The 22,732-nt window shown below is 41.1% G+C and overlaps 2 protein-coding genes across 2 annotated transcripts in view; one reads left to right on the forward strand and one right to left on the reverse strand.

Moving 5' to 3' along the window:
* The first annotated feature begins 919 nt into the window (after positions 1-919).
* On the forward strand, positions 920-16,336 carry zhx2a (zinc fingers and homeoboxes 2a). The gene is made up of 3 exons (XM_060870911.1): positions 920-1,164; positions 11,315-13,871; positions 15,516-16,336. The coding sequence occupies exon 2, from the start codon at positions 11,473-11,475 to the stop codon at positions 13,855-13,857; it is 2,385 nt and encodes a 794-aa protein (XP_060726894.1). The 5' UTR covers positions 920-1,164; positions 11,315-11,472; the 3' UTR covers positions 13,858-13,871; positions 15,516-16,336.
* A 168-nt stretch (positions 16,337-16,504) lies between these two features.
* derl1 (derlin 1) overlaps positions 16,505-22,732 on the reverse strand; it is a 14,507-nt gene continuing 8,279 nt past the window's right edge. Inside the window, exons 2-8 of the mRNA XM_060870912.1 lie at positions 21,913-22,024; positions 20,934-20,998; positions 20,753-20,779; positions 18,742-18,837; positions 18,600-18,652; positions 18,144-18,254; positions 16,505-17,802 (exon numbers count right to left, since the gene is read on the reverse strand). Of these exons, the coding sequence (XP_060726895.1) occupies positions 17,661-17,802; positions 18,144-18,254; positions 18,600-18,652; positions 18,742-18,837; positions 20,753-20,779; positions 20,934-20,998; positions 21,913-22,024 (606 nt within the window). The 3' untranslated portion in view covers positions 16,505-17,660. The remainder of the gene's footprint in view (positions 17,803-18,143; positions 18,255-18,599; positions 18,653-18,741; positions 18,838-20,752; positions 20,780-20,933; positions 20,999-21,912; positions 22,025-22,732) is intronic.

Here is a 22,732-nt window from a genome sequence, read left to right on the forward strand (position 1 = left end):
GAGAGAGAGAGAGAGAGAGAGAGAGAGAGAGACAGGAAGACACAGAGAGAGAGAGAGAGAGAGAGAGAGAGAGAGAGAAAGAGAGAGAGGGGGGGGGAGAGAGAGAGAGGGGGGAGACAGAGAGAGAGAGAGAGAGAGAGAGAGAGAGAGAGAGAGAGAGAGAGAGAGAGAGAGAGAGAGGCAGACAGAAAGAGAGAGGGTAAGAGGGGGGGAGACAGAGAGAGAGACAGGGAGACAGAAAGAGAGCGAGAGAGAGCGAGAGAGGGAGAGAGAGAGAGAGAGAGAGAGAGAGAGAGAGAGAGAGAGAGAGAGAGAGAGAGAGAGACGGAGGAGACTACTATTGGTGTTGTACAGAGTGTTTAATATTAAATGACCTATAACCTAAAATTGCGGAGCTTCACCAGAGAAGAGAGACCAGAGAAAGGAGACCAGAGCAGGGAGACCAGAGAAAGGAGACCAGAGCAGGGAGACCAGAGAAGGGAGACCAGAGAAAGGAGACCAGAGAAGAGAGACCAGAGAAAGGAGACCAGAGAAGAGAGACCAGAGAAAGGAGACCAGAGAAGGGAGACCAGAGAAAGGAGACCAGAGAAGAGAGACCAGAGAAAGGAGACCAGAGAAAGGAGACCAGAGAAGAGAGACCAGAGAAGGGAGACCAGAGAAAGGAGACCAGAGAAGGGAGACCAGAGAAGGGAGACCAGAGAAGAGAGACCAGAGAAGAGAGACCAGAGAAGGGAGACCAGAGAAAGGAGACCAGAGAAAGGAGACCAGAGCAGGGAGACCAGAGAAGGGAGACCAGAGAAGAGAGACCAGAGAAAGGAGACCAGAGAAGGGAGACCAGAGAAAGGAGACCAGAGCAGGGAGGTATTACTACAGACTGAACGGATCCGCAGACTCACGTTTACTGACAGTTTGTGAAACTTTTACTTTCTAACGGACGGCATGGAGGAGCTTCTTCTAGCGTATGCAAACGCGGCCTCTGACGTGAGCAATCACGTGACTTTTGGCGTCGCACCCCCTGCGCTCGCGCATTTTTTTCTGCTGTTGTCTATAGGGTTCGGTTAGAATCTTTACATTTGCACAGACCCCGTATTTACATCACGAGGAAAAGTAACGCACTCACGGATCTCTGCTCTCACCTCACGTCTCTCAGCACGCTGTGGCCAGGTAAGAAAACAGCCAGATAAACATTCAGCACAGACTCAATGAGCAAACCGAGCTAAAAAGTTCTAACTGTTATGTGTGCGTTTGCTAACTAGTTAGCTGTGGGGACGAGCAGCGCCTCGGCCTAAACACAACTAGTCCGTTTAATGTCATAACTTATCCGTTCAACTTTGTTTGTCCTGTCCGTATTGTACAAAGTGTGTACCGGGGGGAAAACAAGCCTGCGCTCCTGTTCCGGTGAAGCTGATTTAAATGAACGGGTCCAGGCTGAGATTTTTAGATTAGCGGGACCCGGTGGTTAAAACCCGGTTAAAGGGGACGGACGTGCGCGTGAACGCGTCTTCACTCCGACGTCGAGATAAACAGAATATGGCTCCGGTGTCGACATGGCGTTCACGGTGGCGCTCACGGTGGCGCGTCGGTCCGTAAGAGTCGCCGGTTTAATAAACGACGTCCGGGTTATTTGTGACCGGTTAGTGTTTATTGACCGAGTTAAACACCGCAGGACTACATTAGGAACGGCTTTGTAGCTCGTGTGATGGTGTGTGATGTGGGCAGGTGACGCCTCTCTCTCTCTCTTCAGCACACTGCAGCACTGCGTTCATTTACTACACTTTTATTCTTAAGCAGAAATATAGCCAGAAATCACATGAACCGCAAACTGAACTCCTGCTTGGACCACACAGTATTTAACAACACAGTATTTAACAACATCGTACTCTTGGCTCTTTTCACATCTTCTTCCTCCCTCCCTTTGGGCATCTTTTCTGATGTCCATACATTAACTTCAGCCTTCATATTATAACTTCATAGTTTTGGGGAAGTGTTTTGTGAACATCTTTTTTTTTGGTGACTTGTTCAGGATTATTGCTGAGTATTGGATCGGTCTGTTTGTGGGCGCGTGGACGCCTCGATGTGAGAACATTACAAACGTGTCCTCAGATATGTCAGTAAAACACCAGCTGTGTGATTACGTCTGCTGTCTGATAGGTTAAGTGTTGTCTAACACCAGGTTAAGTTCCTGTTTATTCCTTTATTCCAGTTCAGAGCTGCATCCCTGGTAACGTAAAGAGGCTTCAGTACCGGCCTTGAGAGAATCCCGGGCAAAAAACACTCAGAAACACATCTCAGATATGTGTGTTGTGTATCATGCACAATAGCATGATCGTGAAATTCAGGGTTTCCCCCAAACTGATCTAAGGTCATTGGTTAGCATTTAACCAGCTGTGTTATTTAAAGTGAGTAAATAGATTATGTTGCCACACAAATGCAGTTCCTTATTGTTTGGTTTTTGTTTGTAGCGTAAAGAAACATTCAGAGTAGCGTATGATCGATTTAAGGGATAGTCCTTATAAAATTACAACTTTAAAGGATACCTTGTGTATGTTTGGTTAAAAGTATCGTCTGTAAACAGGCACTGAGGTCAGCAAGTCCAGTAAAAGTTCTGTCTGGAGTTTTAAAATTGTCTGGACCAACTTTTTTTAATCAGTGCTATAAAATTAAAATGGAAAATATAATGCTGTTTCTGCACAGCATATAAATGTATAAATGACTAAAGCCTGATTCAGCTTCACTAGCTCTGGCACCAAATGCTTTTTGTGCCAGGTGACTGGCTGGATTCAAAATGGCTGCCTGCGTCGGTGCTAGAGCGCTCGCGTCACTGAGGAGGCGGTTTTGCTGCCCAGGCCGTCTGTGACTAAGCGTGCAGAGGCGATGATGTCATAGCCGTGGGCCGGGCTCCTTTCAGAGCTGTGTTTTCTCTGCTGCTGGTGCTGATGACTTCACTGAATGGAAAGGTTCACTGTGAGGGTGTCTTACTTCACTTTAATTTATTATTAATTCCTACTGAAAGCACAAAATATTCTCTTCCTGTGTTCATCTCTGCAAAGAAAGTTAGATGGATTCAGCCTTTAAGGGTTATTTAGAAGACATAATACTGTCCTGCCCTCTGACTTGTGTGTCATGGAAATAAAGGAGCGCAACATGTTATAACTTCTCTTCATGAATTCATTACGTTTTATGTTCGAATGTGTTCGGTGCTGTTACTGTCCTGCTTTTCAGTGTTTGTGGAATAACACATCATCCCATTTAGAGCGACGGTGTTTTCAGTGAACGTAAACAAGCACAATTCCGAGTGCAACAACAGAAAACCGTATACAAAGTATACACATTATAACTATTATAATCATGTTATACACTACCTTTCTTTACCTTTTATCTTATTTGTTTCAGTGCAACACTGGTTAGTTGTGTTACTGACTGCTATATTATACGTGTCCGAGTTAGACGTGTAATGTTTCCCCTGTAGCGTCTCACCTTGTGCTGGTTCTGTGGTCAGTGTGACTTTTTGTTATTACATTTTTTTTTACATTTAACTAATGAATTAATTTTTTATAGATCCATAAGCTTACAAAAAATTTCTGACAAAGCCTTGGTTCTTAAACTGACAATTTAAAAACTTAAATAAACTAAATCTCTGTTTTGTGAGTGGAAAGTTCACAATTTTTAAAAACATTTACTGCTCACAATAAATAGCCAAGATGTTATTTTACACCTAATGCTTAAATAATTGTATTTTATTGTTATGTGTGTATGTAAGATAAGATATACCTTTGTTCGTCTCACAGCGGGGAAATTTCTATGTTACGGCAGCAAAGAAAAAGTGTGAAAATATAAATTAGAAACATAGCACAAATATATAAATACAATATAAAATATAAATATATAATATATATATATATATATATATAAAAGAAGCAAACAAAGTAGTTACACGTGTTCTGAGTTATGTACTCATAGTTGGTTGATCTTTGGGCAATTTGTTGATTCCTTTACGATTAAAGGGTCTGCGGATGTGGACTGTTTGAAAACGCCTCTCAGAAGGGATTCTGTATAGTAATAGGGCTAAATATTGTCACGCTACCTTACTGTGTATAATAAAGTGTATTAAAGCGGATTTTCTTGACGCATATCGTGTTGCTGCAATTCATGCAAAGTTCTAGTTGTTACTTGCAGTGTATTTTCTTTACGCTGTGGATGTACTGTATAGGAACGTGCGCATGCTGCGTATAAGTGAGTGTCGTTTATAAATAGCCATACGCTAATCTTTGTTCAATATATCACTAATTGCTCTTGGCATATAAATATTTGTTTTCCCAAAGAGATCTTCATTTAAATCAAATGCCTGTGTGCTGCTACTGAGCATATTATTAAGGCATCTGTTGTTGCCCGGTTTGGCTGCCAGATTCGATGTCTTCATTATGATAATTGATCTCCAATTGCATATTTTAAGAAAATATAAAAAACAGATGGTCAATAGTCAGCAGTTTGGTGCATCTTTATGTGTTTATTTTGTCCTTTACTGTCACATGAATGTGGGATTTCTAACTGAGCCCCATGCCTTCACGTTTGAACAGGATTTGTGCATGTGATGCCATTTTGGGTTTAATCAGCTTTTAGATCTTACAGAGATTCAGGTGGTTTGATTTGAACAACTGTACTGTTAGCAATCGAAGACTTTATTCACTGTATCTTTGGGTTCATGAGAATATTTATGGACATATTTACATTCCAAGTGCTTATGGGCAATTTGTGCTGACTAAAAGTAAACATACTTTAATTACAATGTAATTATAATCCCAGAGTAGTCAAGCAAGCAGAGCAGTAAATAATATTCTGAAAGGTAGAATATTCCTATCAGCTGGGTTATTCCCATTCTTTTGCATTTTAATGCCTGTTTATTGGTTTTGTTGTGAAGGCTATTCTGCTATAAGTCTTCTTTGTGTGTGTTAATGTATAGAGAGATGCGAATCACCCCAAATCAACATCCTGCTGAAGCACAACACAAAGTCAGTACAGGGCCAGTATACAGGCTTTGATTTCCTCTCACCAAATATATGTTTGTTCTTCATTTTTAGCCAGGACAGGAGACAGGAGTCTGAACAAATACCAGTCCTGTTTAATCTCATATGAACATAGGATCTGGTGATAGTGATGCACGAGGCTTAACATTGTCCACCGTGTGGTTCTGTTGCTGGTGTTCAACGTGAGTTCCTCTTCAAGTAGTCCTGTTTTATAAAGATGCGGTAGCTTTTGTTGGTTTGAACTGATTCTCAGCCTGTATGACCTTCAGACCATTAAAAAAAAAATTGTTTTGGAGCATCGTCAAACACACGGACGAGTTCTATCTGCTCACTACATGGAGATATAACATGATGGTGTTTTCAGACCTGGGCAGTGTTCCGTGTTCTCCATCAACTCCTCAGGCACCTCAGCGTAGTGTGAATGTTGGCCTGTGAAGTCATGTGTGTTAAAGCAGAAACACAAACTTGGAGATGTGATATGAATTGCAGTGACACCCTGTTGGCAGCTCGAGCTACCTTTCTTCCTGAAAACATCTGTGAACGAGCAATTAAACGTCTCTTTTAACAGGACCTCGGCCATTACCACGTTATTCTTTGAAGATGTTTCCTGTGTTTATGGGAATGGAACCGCTTGGTGTCTATAATTTGTAATGGAAAGGGTTTGTTTTATGCGCGCATGCACACACACACACACACACGCGTGCGAGCGCTTAAATGTCTAAACCCAATATAACTGGGTCATTACTGAACCACTGTCCTGAGATGACGAGCCAGAGAAGCACAGACTGTTCTGGATTTTACAGTTTATAGTTAGAATTAAAATTTAATCAAACTTGTATTCAGCCTGTTTGCTGACAAACCCCTGTCTGAGTCCAATCCTGCGCAGTGATGTTTAGTGAGATTCTGAGGTACGTGTTCACAAAACCTTTGAAATCTTCAGTTTAGCAAAGAGCAAAACACTTAACTTACAGACTGTCACGCATCTCTTCACCTCTGCCCCACTGGGCAAGAAACTCATTATTATTATTACATTAAATGCTGCATTTAAAGAAGTGCTATCTTAATTGTACACTTGAGAATGTTTAAAAATCTGCTTTGATGCTAAACTTGTAGTCAGTCAGTTTTGGTCTCTGTATGTGTTACATTATGAACGCACCAATGCATTTGGCAGAAATCCACATGCTTATTCTCTAGTGTGCTTATACATCTGTTTGTCATTTCTTTTTTCCTTCTTAACCAAGTGGTTGTCTGTTGCCTGTATCATTCTCTCAGAGAATCACACAGCATCTCACACACAACTGGCTTTTGCTACCATTTTTCATATGCAAGTTTTCTCAAGCTGACATTGTTCTAACGTACAGCCAGGTTGGGACACGATAAAGTTCCCCAAGACTCTCCGTTCTTGTGAGAAGACTTTGCACCAACTGCCTTCTGTTTATTTATTTATACAGTCCCAGATGTGCTTTTAGCTACAAACACAAAGGAGAAATAAATAAAGCACATCAGCATATAATTTGACTGACACTGTTATTTCTGTTACTTTACATTTTCTTTTTCTTGTTTCTTTTATATCCTTGAGTGTAGTTTATAAGATGTTAGTGGTGTAAACGTGTGGACTTTGTGTGATTCAAGCATTGGGATGCTGTGACTCAGCCTCACAGTTGGATGACCGTGAAGTCTTGATGAATACCATCGTGTTCTTCTAAGCACTGAATAGGACAAAGCCCGAGCTGATGTACATGTCTGGATTAGCAGTGCAAAACCAGAGCGGTGATTTCAGCCTTGAGCTAGTTTCAGAAACAGCCTTGACATATATGAACCAAATGACTTGTGAATGTGGATCTTATGGTTTAAGGGAAGGGTTCACATTGAAGGGTTTGTCAGCGCTATACTCCTCCCAAACTGAAGTACGTCACTCGCAGGTGATCTTTCACCCAGGTGTCTCGTTGGGTCTTAAAATGCACTGCTGCCTCCAGCGAAAATGCAGCAAACAGTAAATGCTGTTTTTTGTAGCACAACCATCATTTTTCGTCTTCTTTTTGATCGCGTTCTGAAAACCGCAGACACCAAAGCGTGTTCCTTTTCAATTACCCCGGAAATGAGGTAAAATATATTTGCATTTTGGGCTGGAGTAGAAAGATCGGATCGATATCCGATTCGCCGAGACGCATTTATGTGGCCTAATGTAAATGGAACAGTTTTAACAAATCAGATAGCTATCGGATCAGAGAAAACACGTGAAGTGACCAGGTGTAAAAAGGCCCTATGAAACACACGTCAACGCATTTCCAAGTGGCTTTGTTATGTCATGCCATAACAGGAGACCGGTCATTTACTCGTGTACTGATTTGAGTAGCTTTAAATCCCAGTTAGGGGATCAGTACGAGGATTTCTGCAAACTATATTATCCTGCTAGTTCTCCTTGTTTTGTCTTTGAGAGACAAAAACGCATGTATATACTGTGTTTCTGTGAAACATTAGTGTTACTGCTTTCATTATCGAGATACAGATATACAGTATGTTTCACTACCGCTACACACCTTCAGCATTGTTAGCAGTTTTTTTTTTTCACAGATTACTGAAGCAGCAAAAGAGATGACAGCAGTTTTTCAAAGCTGATCATGTTTCATAACAGCCATAAACATTGTGGCCGGTGTCAGGAATTCGGCTTCTGCTTGGGAAAAAACAAACAAGTTATTTTCCTCTTTATTATAGCAGATTTATATTTAATCCATTTCAGTTTACAGCTCTTTAAACAATACACATTGTCATAAAAGCTGTTTTCCCAGAAATATAGATATCGCTGTGAATCCATCGTGAACAAACCAGAGGCGATGGTGCTGAGGAGAAACTGGAGAATCGTTGAGAAGAAGCAGGACCCAAAGAAAAAAACATCTTCTGGGCGAAAGGCTGTAGTGTAGTTTATGTAGTTAATTCATGTAGTTTATTCTCTGTGCCATTTCTGCGTGAGACCAAATAGTGTGATTATGAATCATTTCAGTACACAGCGGTAAAAGTGTGAAGATCTAAAGTACAGTACTGAGTGTGTTGAATGAATAGATGTTGTTTATAAGCAGGTTGTGAATACGACTCCTGGGGTAAAGTGTTTATGATTACAGCAGCAGTTCCTGAGTCTACAGTATCCAGGTGAGATTATCTCCTGAAGTGAGTTGTGATTCGAGGTATAAATTGCTTGCGAAGTGTAATCTTTAGGGATTTTATATGTGGCTACCCACAGCAGAAAGTGAATATCCAGCCAAAATGACAAATTCGTTGCTTCTACTTTATTGGAAGTTACGTAATTTTATAACATTTATATAAATATTATACAGGATCACGTGTATTATATATAATGCAGTGTACTACTGTATGAGCTGTTTAAGTGCAGTGGCGTCGGAGATGGCTGTGTTTATAAAGGTGTTCGTTTGTTGCTGCTTAGGTTAAATAAAAAAAAAGAAAGTTTTAATTTCTGGTTAAAGCCTTTGCTTGGTGATTATTAGAGGAGTAATAGTTTGGATCAACTGAAATGCAAGAACATTAGATTGTTCATTCCGACGAGGCAACATGACTTGAGAGAACAAAAGATGGTGCTATGGAGGTGTCGTTTGTGTGTAAGCAGACAGCGAGGACTGCTGTTCTGAGGGTTGGTGCTAAATGACAACTAAACCACGACTATGACTAAATACATGCTTTAGAGCTGATGCACATTTGTTGTTCTCTCGCCTACTGTGTGTCTCTACACTGTTACTGTATTTTTGGTGAAGGCTAACAGATGGTTGGGCACATGACTCGATGCTAAAGCATGAGGCTGAGGAATGGGGCTGGACTGGGCTGCTTTTTAATGGACTTTACATTTGAAAATAATGCTTTGCTTACTACTAGATTTGTGCCTCAAAACTCAGGAGAGATTTGTTTTTATTTTTAAATTGTTTTACTGGTAATAACTGGTATGTGTACAGGGGGGTTGTGGTAATCATTGCAGGGCTAAGGCTCAATTGTGTGTGTGTGTGTGTTTGTGTGTGTGTGTGTGTGTGTGTGTACAGAACCGTGTGAATGGCTCCATACGCATCTGCTGTGTGTGGATTTTAACCCGCAAAAATTGCCTTGGCCAAAAATAGGAATGCGGAATAATGCGGATCCTCATCTGGACCTCTGGTGAGAAAAAAACCCTCCCACCCTCGTGCCTAGGGCCGTTTCCATGGCAACCCAGGAGGCCTCTCTCTTTTTTTTTTTTTTTTTTTTTTTTGAGGCTGGTCTCATGATACCCCCCCAAAACTATAAAGATAGGCAGACATAAACTTATGAAGGATTTTAACTTAAAAGTTTACATTTGAACTTGTCCAGTATGTCATCATAGGCAGCAATGCGAAAGGGATCGGATTATTTTTACAGAACAGATCTCACTGGATCTCTTTATAAATAAGCTTTAATCGATTGTTAAAAGTTTATTGATTTCTCAAGGAAAATGCTTACGATTTTATATCATGGATCGGTTTATAATTCTGTGTAAATAATTTGAAACAGTCTCCACAAAGATTCAATACACACACACACACACATCTGTCACTTTTTGCCTTCGGGAGGCATTTTACCCCATCACACATGCGTGAAACCCCAAACTAACTTGAGGGAGATCATTTGAGCCAGTAGTTTTGTGTATTGGTTTATCAGCAGCTCTGCATTTTGAAGCTAGTTTCAGCGCAGTGCTGCCTGGTTTCTAGGCCCCATCTGATGAGATTTAAATTAATTCTGCCTTGATCCCAAATTCAGCCCCTTCCCTGCTGCACTGCACAGTATTAACAACACGCTGTCTCCACCTCCTCACACAGCAGTAACACAGTTACGTCCTCCCGTGGAAGGATGCAGCTCAGCCAGCGGAAAGGCACACAATGCTGATCTTCCTCTCTCTAGTGCTCTCTGCCACCTCTGTGTAACATATGCCTCAGTCACATTTCATTCCACTGTTTGTCAAATACGCATATTGAACGAGGCAGTGGAGAGGAAGCAGACTGCCTGTATGTACTGTATATATGTGCGCACACACTGTTTTGGGAGACAATTAGTTTGTCAAACTGCAGTCATTCGTTTTAGCCAAAATTGTGGATAAGTCTCTTGCTCTTGTCATCATCTTCTTGTGCAAAAAAGAAAATAAAAAGCTCTCTTGAGGCTGATTTCAAATCAGATTTTACAACCCTGGGGATGTGGATTTTCAGAGCTCTAAATAAAGTAAAGGTTTTAGATGGATCTGAAAAAACATCCTGTAGAACATCATCATCTTTATTTGCCTGTAAAAACACACAAAGTCCCGGTAACCCTTGTGTGCTTCTGGTTGGTTCTGCTGGTGTGAGCTGAGATCTGAGAGGACTGTGGCTCATGCATATTTCATCACTCTCCACTGTACAGAGACACTGAGGTCAGTGCAAGCCTGAGGAGGATTAACACCAGATAACCAATCAGACACGCCAGAAAATATTTTTCTACCTGTGTGTCTCTCTGTCAGTGCAGTTGGTAATAACTACAGCCATCATTTTTAACGAAGCCCTGTGTGGAATATGACAGGATTAACCCGATACGAATCGGGAAGTTTTCCGTCGCTCGAGTCCTGAGTGGTGATTAAAGTCTTATAACGACTACTAAGAGAAAGTTTGCGCTTGTCTTTAGTCCAAAAGACCGTTTTCATTAAAAGACATGTTCTGTATAGATTTCTTCCAGTCTGTAAATTTGAATGTAGTTTTGCAGGACTTCACGTGAAAGTAGACCGTTCTCAGTACATTTGCAATGGTTTTGTTTACTTTAGATCACCGTCCTGGGTTTACTGTAATTAGGCAACATGTCATTTTGTAAAGACGGTGCCTCAAGAGTTTGCATTTCCTTTGTAATCCAGCTGTTTTCTGTAAAACAGTGTCTAGTGGGAAATGTGTAATTAAGCTGGCTATCAGTAAATAATGGCTCCACTGTGTAAATTGTGAAACAACCCAGGTTTGTAAGGAGAAGGCTTCTGTCGACAGACATGGTGACTGGCTTCACGTGTTACAGAGGAATCACTTACACTTTCACAGGAGCAGATTATTTAAGTGGGTAGAAAATCCACGTGTCAATCATGGCTAATACTGGAAAAAAAAAACTTGATTAATACTTTCTAGAATTCTGTATACCTCCTTTATTGGCTGTCGTTAAATTAAGGATGATTTAGTGTATTGAAGAATACTTGCTGTTGTATTAACTAGCTGTAACTAGCTGTTGTGTAAAAATGAATAAACATTTTTTCTTTCTTTTTTTTATTTGTTTAGGTTGTTTGGCCTACAATGAAGTCTCATGAAGTCACCCATCGCAGCTGACATTAATGGTCAGCAGAAATATTCTCTAGCGTTGCCCCAGACGGAGATCTATTCAGCTTTCACCAGGAGTCCCTCATCAAGGCTGCACTGTCACAGTTCCACAGTAAGTCATGGCCAGTCGTAGAAAGTCTACCACCCCTTGCATGATTCGGCCAGATGACTTACTGGACCAGGATGTAGATGGATGTGTGGACAGTGTAGTGGAGAATGGATCGTCATGTGTTTCTGCTAGTGAGAATTGGACTGACAAGAAGAACCCTGTGAGCTCAGAACCGTCGATAAATGATTCAGAAAAGCCTGAGCCAGAGACTCGACCACAGAAAAAGGTGCAGGGAGGCTATGAGTGCAAATATTGCACCTTCTCCACACAGAACCTTAACGAATTCAAAGAACATGTGGATTCCAACCATCCTAATGTCATTCTCAACCCTCTGTACCTATGTGCTGTCTGCAACTTTAACACAAAAAAGTTCGACACCTTGACCGAACACAATGAGAAATTCCATCCTGGAGAGAGCAATTTTAAGTTCAAGAGGATAAAACTGAACAGTCAGACCATCCTGGAGCAAACAATCGAAGGTTCAAGCTGTGCAAGCGTTTATGATGTCCGTAGTCCTCAGTCAGGAGAGGACCTTTCTCCTTCAAGCAAATCCATGGCTCTGAAGAAACCAAAAACTGATGGCAAGCGCCCTTTGGGAGAGGGTCAATTAGACAAGCTCACCCCAGAGTTATCCAAAAAACAGATCACTGCAGTTAATGTGAACGGTACAGTGATAATCCCAGATGCAACACTCAAAGAAGGACTCTCGCACATAATGCCATCCCTGCAGCGTCCACCCAACTACAGTCTAGTGCCAAAAATTGCCGTTCCTTTAAACACTTTGAAATACAATGCGTCCCTAGATGGAAACCTGACTCTAATTTCTTCCTTTAACAAGTTTCCATATCCTACACAAGCTGAGCTCTCATGGCTCACTGCAGCATCAAAGCACCCAGAAGAACAAATCAAAGTATGGTTCACAACCCAGAGGCTAAAGCAAGGCATCAGCTGGTCCCCAGAGGAGGTTGAGGAAGCACGGAAGAAAATGTTCAATGGAACAATTCAGCCTGTTCAACAAGCGTTCACCGTCTTACCTGCCCAGCTGACACAGTCCACAAAAGCCTCCCAATCCCTCATTCAGACGGTCCCTTGCCAAGTTCTGGGACAGTCCGGCTTGGTGTTGACACCAGTGGCCAATGGGTCAAGTGCTACTTCTGGTCCTCTTGCACTAACGGTTTCAAACCAAGTAGCACAGGCTATTAAGAGGCCCCTCATGTCCCCTGTTGCTTCTCCAGAGGTGAAGAGGCCTTCAATAATACAAACAGTGCAGACTACTATTAAATCTGCCTCTCCTACACCCAGTCTTTCTTCAGATTGCAAAAAAACACCAGGTCAGATTAAAGAGCTGATAGCCAGCTATACTCAGTGCCAGTTTCCTGATGATGAAGAAGTGTATCGTCTTATAGAGACGACTGGACTTTCCTGGGGAGAGATTAAAAAATGGTTCAGTGATCAGCGTCTTGGAAACCATAAGACTATGCAGCCGTTGAGGGCTGACCTTCCACTGAAGGAAAACCAGCCTCAGAAACCCGTGGCCACCAAGTTTCCCCTTCTGGAATGGGTAAAGGGGAAATCCTCAGAGCAGATGAAAATGTTAGAGGAGTGTTTCCTGAGGACAAGTTTTCCATCCCAGGTGGAGATTGAAAACCTTGCTATAGACACTAGACTTTCCAAAATGGAGATTGACGGCTGGTTCACAGAGCGTCGTGCTCTAAGAGATAACCTCGAACAAGCCTTGCTCAACTCCATGGGCTTAAAAAAAAAACTGGACAGAGGAGCTCTGAATGGTATACACGAGCAGGAAGGTCGGTCAAGGTCCTCACCCCTGCCCCTTCTAACTCCTGTTTGCCCTGAAATTGACAGCAAGTCTCTTTACCTTCTAAAAGAGGTTTTCTCACAGACCCAGTGGCCGTCACCAGAGGAATACAGTGAACTGGAAGTGCAGACAGGGCTGCCTCGCACAGAAATCGTACGCTGGTTTAAGAATAATCGATCTGCTCTAAGAAACGGAACGTTGGATTGGATGGAGCAGTTTGAGAATCTGAGCAGCAAGAAACACAACGGGCAGAACAGCCTGCTGAGCTCAGAACCAACCCACGGTGTCCTACAGAGGAATTTCCCAGAGGCAAAGCTACTAAAACTAGAGAATGATGATAAGCTGGCAGAGCGATCCAAACTTGTCAGTCAGGACATAGTCAGTTGGGTTACCAGTAAGCTGGGTCACAACATGCAGGAAATTAGCAGGAGCAAGGACCAACATGGACTGATGACTGTGGACAGTGGGAGATGGGTTAAAGTTTCCATGGCAGCTGAGACGGAACGAAAAGACTCTGAGACACGGAGAGGTGCCACCGACCTCGAGGTCCTGAAAACAGAGCACACAGTGTCAGGATGAACTAAAATAATAAGGTAGGCTCAGCACCGCAATGCACGTAATATGTGAAGTGTATAGTGAGCTTCTAAACATTTATAGTAATTTCCCACTTTCTATTTGTTGGAAACGAGCAAACAACTGAATGTGTAGCAAATGGAAATAAGGTAGCCGAGATATATAAATTCTTCATTCATGGTATTACAGACTTATTTTGAATATATGAGATGACTCAGCTGTAGGTCATGAGGTTTTCATTAGTCATCATTTCTGTCCGATGCACAGATGGTTTTATTATTTACTTTTTTTTATAACGACTAAAATGCAGGAAATCCAGTCATCAGTGTGGCAGATCATTCAGTATTTGAGGAATAGTATTGGTAAACTTTGGCTACAACATGATAGCCAGCTCTAGCAGCTGACTGAATGCCAGCTATGGCAGCTGTATACATAGTTGGCTAACATTTAGGAGGTAGAAACAGTTATGCATTAACATTATATGTAGAGATGGACAAAAGAGAAATTTATTATCTGGCTGCCTGACAAATGAAATTCCCCATGTGCCGCCCAGTCCCGTGTTACGGTTCCCTTGAAAATCCAATTAACGATCCTAAAATGCGTAACGTAATTTAACTCAAAAGTACACTGAGCTGATTGTGGGCATTAATCCAGAGTGTGAATAAGTGTGTCCAGGGTTGCCTGAGAAAGGTGACTTTATCCACACTCGCCGTCCTCTCCTCATAAAACGTCTCTGCCGATGAAGCGGCGTGTTCTTCCGCTCCTCAACAGAAAGGCAGATAGTGTATTAGTTCATCAGTTTATCTACGAGCTGTGCTGTTCTCTCCTCACACTCTAGAGTGGGTCTTCATTTTAGTTTGAGGAAGTGTTTAAATGAGAGGAGTGTGTGTGTTGTTGGTACACTGTACTCTTATCTTCCTCAGTTTAGTCCCAGTTTCCACATCTCTTCGTTTTCCTGATTCCGGAACGACTGTCTCACATCCATTCACACTGGTGTCGAGTAAAAACAGCTCCATGCTGCAGGTAGACTGAATCATCACTGCGTATACTTAAAAAGTTGTCCTGAGAAATAGATCTATGATATTTTCATTCAATTTCTTTTTCAATACGGAATTGAGCCTCGCACCCGGGGTACTGGGATTACTACAGATTCACTGTGACGCTGAGCAGGATAAAGTGTTTACTGCAGATTAATGAATGAATACACTTTTTTTTTCTCTGATTTTTGAGCAGAGAGCTCAGTGAAGAAAAAAAAAACAGGTTTTATTAGCAGCTTATTGAACCTCTGCGCTCGCTGGACAAGTGTGACTGAAAAGCTAATTTGTACATTAATACTGACAGTCTGCTCCTTTCTGGTGTCCAGGCTAGCAGTGTTTTCTCCTCCTGTGAGTCAAATGTGCTTCAGTAAGAATATTCTTTAGAACACAAACAGCTTGAAAGACTTCTGTAAAAAATGTCTGCAAACCTCCATGTTATAAAGGACATAAAACGTCTTTGACTACTGAGTGACAGAGGTCAGAACTTTCAAGAACATGATGTGCTTCCATGTTTCTGTCATTTAAATGATCTATTACACACACGCACACACACACACACACACACACACACGATGTCCACGTTGCGCTTCAGCTGAAACTATAATGTGCAGTTGTTTCTCGTTGCAGGACGGAGACTAGGCTGCTACGACTAACCCCCGAAGCAGAAAGAAAGAAAATGATTGCGTTGACATACTTGGAACCAGTGATCTCATGCCTGGCCTCTGATCTCATCCGAGGGAAATAAAAGGACTGCGAGTGTGTGTAAGCACTGACCATGGAGTGCCAAAGTCAGACTGCTATGCTACTATTACTGCTTAGGTGTTTGAGGATTTCTTTTTGTTATTTTCTAGCAGAAGATCTCATGTAAATATGTTTTTGACAGATTTGAAAAATTTTCTGAGGATGTTTTGTTACATTTATAATACTGTAGATGTCCCCAAGCCATGTTGCTTAACGCTCCTTAACGGATCGTTTGGCCTTCTCGTGAGAGGACAGTAAACTGACTGACCTGCTGCAAGGTTTGGTCACTATGGCACTTAATATTTGAAGTGGACAAAGACAAGCGGTGCTCTTTTAATCTCATTCCTCAAAACAAAGTCCAAGTACAGACTTTTCTTTGGACCATAGAAGAATTGCCTGCACATAATGGATAGAATCCAAACTGAAATCAATGCAGTGAGGCACAAAACATGTTTATTTGTAGTTCATCTTCAATATTACTCTCATAGAAGATTTGCATTTTTTTTTCCCATTCAAAGTATAGTTCCATTTCACCGCCTCAGTTGTGGTCTGCTTTCCGACAGCTCAGTATATTCCCGTCCCCCGCTGCCACTCTGCCCGTCATGTTCAGACATGTATCAGGAATACTGTACGAGTATCAAGAATCATGCTTGCTCTTTCTTTACAACAGTCTGCTGTAACTCAATAAAACGAACGATTGAAATGAATTTCTGTCTTTGTTCAAACGTACGTAAGGCATCAAGAGTTAGACTTTCTCTTTGTTTCAGAGGTTTTTTTTCCCCCTTGTTTTGTTTCAGCTTAGTAAAAAAATCACTTGATCTTAATAATTCATCACACCGCCACTTTACCTCTTATAGTGAAGAAAAAAAAACTACTTAAGACTGAACAGCAGTAACATTTTATTTCATTTCCTGTTGCTTTATACAGTTATGTTTCCTTTTCATTATAAATTGTGTCATTTTAGTCTTTTTTTTTTTTTTTTACACTTGTTTGTCCAAGGGCAGCTTTGTCATGTTCAGTTAGATATTTCTACACTCAAACTCTCTTCTCATTACAAAACACTGGATAACTTTTTTTTTTTTTTTTTTAACTTAATCTGAGTGTTTAAGCAACAACCTACTGAACCACATTGTTTTACTTCTTCATAGCTTCATTACGCTCAGCAGTTCAGCAGAATTTCACTGCTAGGTTAACACGTGTCTGTAAAATGCCACGGTGGATGTTTAAGGCAACCAGTACGTCAGGCTTTCTAGTTCATATTCATTTAAGTGTTTTAAATAATCCAATTTTATATATGAAGTTTTGATGTTGTCTAATTTGTTCTCTATCACCACATTGTGGTGATGAGTTATGAGGTGTAGGATATGCTGACACCTAGCGGCCGAATTTAATTCGAGAGAGTTTAATGTCAGTACTGAAGTTCATTTTAAGAGGCGAGTTCGTTACTTGTGTGTTGTACAGATTTTAAACCCTGACTATGTGTTAAGACAAAGTTTACACAATGGTTCAGAACAAAAAAAATTTACTAGTAAAAGCGATAAACAGGATTTTCCCATCTTCAAATTTCTGAGTCTGAAGAAAACAAAGATAAGATTCTGTACATAACAATTAACAAGACATTGAAAAAAACTAAAGCGTTCAACAAAAGTGTTTAATCTGAAGCCATTACACACTGCAAGTGTGCTTGGTTTGAGGGAGGAAAAAAAAAAAAAAAAAAAAGCATTTCAGTCCTCTAAATTGTCTCCTTTACACAAACCCTGCCCGAGCTCCTTGTTCTGCAGGGCTGCTCGCGTCCGGGAAAAACCCAGGTACTGTGTGACGTACGATATCATCGCGAAAAGAGTAAAGAAACACGCTGACGTGGTGTGAAGGAGCTCTGCGATCGCCTTCTTTTCATTCGTAGTCGGAAGGAGAGATACAAAAACTGAACTGAAGCCCAAATGTATGCAAACTTGTGTTCTGCAGCATCAATGTTGTATTATGTGCCTGATGAGCATCAGAGTCCGTGGAGGCTTCAGCAGGAGGACGTTCTCAGTCTTCCCCGAGCCGAAAGCCTTGCCCCCAGTTGTGACGTCCACCGCCTCCTCCTGCCTGTTCCTGAGGGTCGCGTCTCCTGGTGGGTGGGACGCCGAATCCAGAAACTCCGCCGCGTCGATTGGGAAACCACCGATAGCTGTTTAAAAATAATAATAATAATTAAAACAAGACTGTTGAATGTATAGAGTAAACTAGAGTGTTTAGTTTAAACAGATGTGATGTAACAGATGTTGGTTGTGTCTTAAAGCACGAGAGCAGCAGAATGCTTCAGCAGATGTGATGCTGAACAAGTGTGTTGTGATGATCATCACAGTGTGGTACGTGAAGGAAAGAATATAAAAAACTGCACCAGAATCAAGTGTGAAGGAACCTCAGCGGATCCCCTCACTGTGTACATCTGTAGATTTTAGTCCACAGTCGTTCCACGAGCTTTAATACAGCTTTATCACATGAATGCGGAATACTGTGTGTGCTTACAGGGTCTCTGGAGTGGACAGGAAGGATCTGCCGCCCAGGTCCATGGGATATTTAAACATGAGGAAGAAGTAAAGATGGCCCACTAAATTTCCAATCAACTCGTTCACAACTCTGAGGAGAGATCAAGAAAAACACTCAGATTAAAAACTAGATTTTTCTCAACAAGTATTTCAAAACTGTTTAAAAATAAAGACATGCCTTAAAAAAACTATTGTTATTTCATCGAGTCCAGTGATAATGCAAATATTAGTTAAAATACAAGTCTTATTGATCCTCTAATCCGTTGTAGCCACGTTTCAGCTGACTCAGTACAGGAGGGTGTGATGATGACCGCAGCAAAGGACAAGAACATGGACGTGGTAACAACTAATAACCTCATTAACCTCTTTTCTCATTACACATGATGTTAGAAAATACACAGGACAAACTGGGATGATAAAACGAGCAGGTTCTTACGAGCCACCGATGATGTAGTTGAATCCCAGAATGACCCAGGGGAGATAACAGGCCTGCAGACGTGACATACAAGTGTCAGAGTGCTTCGTGCTATTTATATAAAGTGCTAATAGATAATGAGTCAGAAAAACTGAAGTTCTACCTTGAATCTTGTACCAAACCAGAAGGACACGATCATGTCTCGGTTCATTTGGGCCCAAACATATAGCACAGACATGATCAAGGGGATCATCAGGAGCTGGAGAACAAGAGAAAAGAAAAACAAAAGAGAGAAATTTTACTGAATACTTCGACCAGAGGATTCGTACGTTTTTAAAGACCTGTTCCTCTACATGTAAGCTGGACAATGGTACATATTTCAATGCATCATTCTGGACAGATGTTATATATTATATTTATATTATTATATTAATGTTAGTGATAATATTAGGGATCTCCCTGGATCTTGACCCACTAGTTTGTATTTTAGGGATCATCCCATACATCGTGGAGTTCTACAACGTTCAGCAGCTCAGAACTGTACTGTTTGTTCACTGTGAGACGCTGCTTATTGTACCGTTGCTGTGGATTTCTGAGAAACTGCCTGAAAAAACACATTTTAATCGGATTAATAATGTGTATTTTACCTCATGCCACTGAAAGCTCCGAGTTTTTTTCACAATAACTACCTATTTCACCATTTGTCTCGCACCAGACAGAAAATTAGTGTTTAAAGTCTGTACTGAACTCAGAAATGACTCTGACCCATTAGTGCCTCAGGAGCTCTCGGCTGTACAACTACAAACTTGTAGAAGGGACATTAATTACATTTATATTATTTACTGTCCAGTGTCATTCAAATTAGGCTGAGGTTCACTTCTGAGTCTGGTTCCTCTCAGGGTTTCTTCCTCATATCATCTCAGGGAGTTTTTCAGACTTGTCATTAGGGACAGATGTTTGGGATGAATAACAACTTTAATTTTAAAGTGTTGTGTGACAGAAGAGTGTCAGCAAGAATCAAAGGAAAGGTGTAGAAGACAGTAGTGAGAGCAGCTCTGCTGTAGGGGTTAGAGACTGTAGCAGTGAGGAAAAGACATGAGGCAGAGATGGAGGTAGCAGAGATGAGGATGTTGAGGTTCTCTTTAGGAGTGACGAGGATGGACAGGATTAGGAACGATCACATCAGAAAATCACTGAAATTTTACTTTTTACTTTTACTTCAAATACTTAAGTACATTAAATATCAGAAAATGACTTTTGATACTTAAGTACAGTAAATATCAGATACTTTAAGACTTTTACTTGAGTAATATTCTAAAAGGTGACTTTCACTTCTACCAAAGTCTTTTTCTAGTACGATACTTGTACTTGTACTCAAGTGTTGCTTTCTACTACTTTATACAACACTGCATGAAGGTAATTGGTGCGAGAGCAGAGAATGCCGAGGATAGAGTTAGGTGGAAACAGATGATTCGCTGTGGTGACCCCTAACGGGAAAAGCCAAAGTTAAAAGATAGAAGGAACTTAAGTGTTTGTTATACTTCTGTAAAACTGTCCGTAGTTAAAAGTGCTTTACAAATAAAATGAATTTAAGAAATTTAAACAGAATGAAGTTGGACGCTGAAGGACGGACTGCAGGACGTTACTTGGACTTCGAGTCAATATGAATATTACTGGGTGACTTGCAGTTTTAATGAATTGCATATTTATTACTTTCTGCAGTTTTAGCCACCTGAGTAATCTCTCAGCTGTGACAGTATGTTTGTTTAATTATGTATGACACCTCGCTCTTTTTTCTGTTCAAATAAAAATGAACAAATAAACCAGAGGATTGGTTTTTTAGACTGAACTGTTCTCACAGCAGTACAGACAGATGAGGCTCTGAAATTTACACAAATGTTTAGATCAGGTATCAGATGATTTACATAATGATTATCACATTGGTGCCTCTTTAAAACAAGATGTTTTTCATCACACAACCCTTGACTTTATTTGTCCAGCAGTACGTCAGACCTCGTGTGTGTGTCTGTGTGTGTGTGAGTGTGTGAGTGATTATAACAGGGTGTAAAATGTTTAACACTGAAAGCTTTGACCAGGGTATAACATGATGAGCTGCTCTCCATCATAATCACTGAACATGATCACATGGTTAAGGAGAAAAACAGACCACTGACCTGCATGTCCATCATCAGCCCTGTTATCTGGATCATGTAGATGAGGACAATTCAAACCAACTCAGGACAAGAACACAACATTTTCTGCAACACACACTCGCGCTCACACACACACACACACACACACACACACACGCTCACATGCACACGAGAACACTCACACACCAAGTAAAAAGGATACAACAATGCAAATCCAGTTGAAAAGCAGCATGTACACGTAGTCTGCTGGTCTTCCATCAAAGGCCCCTGGTGGAGGAGCAAGAAGAAGGTTTGTTACTCAATAAAGTAATGCAGTTTTCACTAACTGTAATAACACTGAATTGCTTTTTCCTGCATGAAGGACAAGCTTCATTTTTTAACAAAGCTGCTGGTCTGGTATCGAGTCATGTTCTCTAATCAACATTCAGATTTTGCAGCTGATGTCCTGGTCGAATGCAAACCAAGAAAAAAAAAGCATAACTTTTATTTGAACCATTTACAACTATTGTACGTTTCCTGGTTTTATTTATTTTCTGAAACATTTCAGAGAGTGACTGTGACTGTTCAGGTAAACAACAGACCACTATTTTAGACTAACAGAAAAAAAACATGTTGATACTTTAAAGGTGGGGTGCATGATGTTTGAAAAATACTTCAGAAAACGGGTAACCAATTAGCAGAAAGGGGCGTGTCTTGTCAATATGCAGTGGAGAGAGTGTTCAGTGCTCATGTCTGACATTAGCCAAAAGCGACTGAAACATTGACATGGCGGATACCTGCCATTACCTCTGCCTCGGGTTCTAGGTGTTGAACGTTGTCTTCTGCGTGAAACGGAGCTAAACCTTTCACGTTACAACACACAGTACTACAAAAACACATTTGTATTACCATAGTATTACTCATTGTGTTCATTTATTGATAAAAATATCCCCTCGGCCAGCTGCCCCAGCAGGTTCTGCCATAATAGTTGCCTGGGTTACGTATGTATGTGTGGGCGGAGCTATCAAAACAAGGGTGACACCCATTTGGGTTAGGGGCGTGTTTGCTTTGGTGATTTCAAATGTCAACATTGGCTTTCAAACATCGTACACCGCACCTTTAATACAGTTCAACATTTATTATTCAGCTGTGTTATTGATGTTGTGTTAGATGTTAGATGGAGAGTGTGTGGTTATTCGTACCTGTTTCCAGTCTGGAGGAGTACTGATACAGGAAGTACAGATTGACCATGTACAGAAAACCTGTTCCTGGACCAACTGGGAAGTACAGTGTTGAACTTATGGGTCTCCATATCTGCAGAAAGACCAACATGAAATCACTGAACACACACACATTCAATCACACTCACACACAGACTCGTGCTCGCACACACTCACACACAGACTCGCACTCGGACACACAAACACTCGCTCGCACCCGGACACACGAACACACGCTCGCGCTCGGACACTCGTGCGTACACACGCTAGCGCACTCACGCTACTGCACTCTCACTCGCATGCACATACAAATCTTTCAACAACCTTCAACATCAGTGTAATCTTAATGGCTTGATGATCCGTGAGTTGTTTTAACACATAAACGATTGTGTATCAAGTGGAACGTTAGCTTTATCTACAACATCTAGTAGGAGGAAATATTTTATAGTCTCTCTGCCCCTTTTAAGAGAGTCCTTGTCTAAACACTAAGTGGCTGATTGGCTATTAGCTACGCAAGGTCAGGCTAAATAAACACGTTGTTTCTGATGTTCTGGATAGTAAACGTTTATCCACACTGTTTATAGTGAGGTCTAGTATACTCAGCTCTAGTTACCATCCACTCTCATTTCCCAGGAATAAAACTTATTTTACTTCATGATGCTGTGCGTAAGCAAACAGATGCTTCATGAATCCAGTTTAACTTTCTCTTGTAGTCCTGGAACTGAACTCAGAATGTTCTGATGACTAACAGAAAGCCTACAACTGCAGCAGCACAGCTAACTGGCTAACATTCAGCTGCTCA

Source organism: Tachysurus vachellii, chromosome 5 (genome assembly GCF_030014155.1).
Source record: "Tachysurus vachellii isolate PV-2020 chromosome 5, HZAU_Pvac_v1, whole genome shotgun sequence".
NCBI classification, from domain to species: domain Eukaryota; kingdom Metazoa; phylum Chordata; class Actinopteri; order Siluriformes; family Bagridae; genus Tachysurus; species Tachysurus vachellii.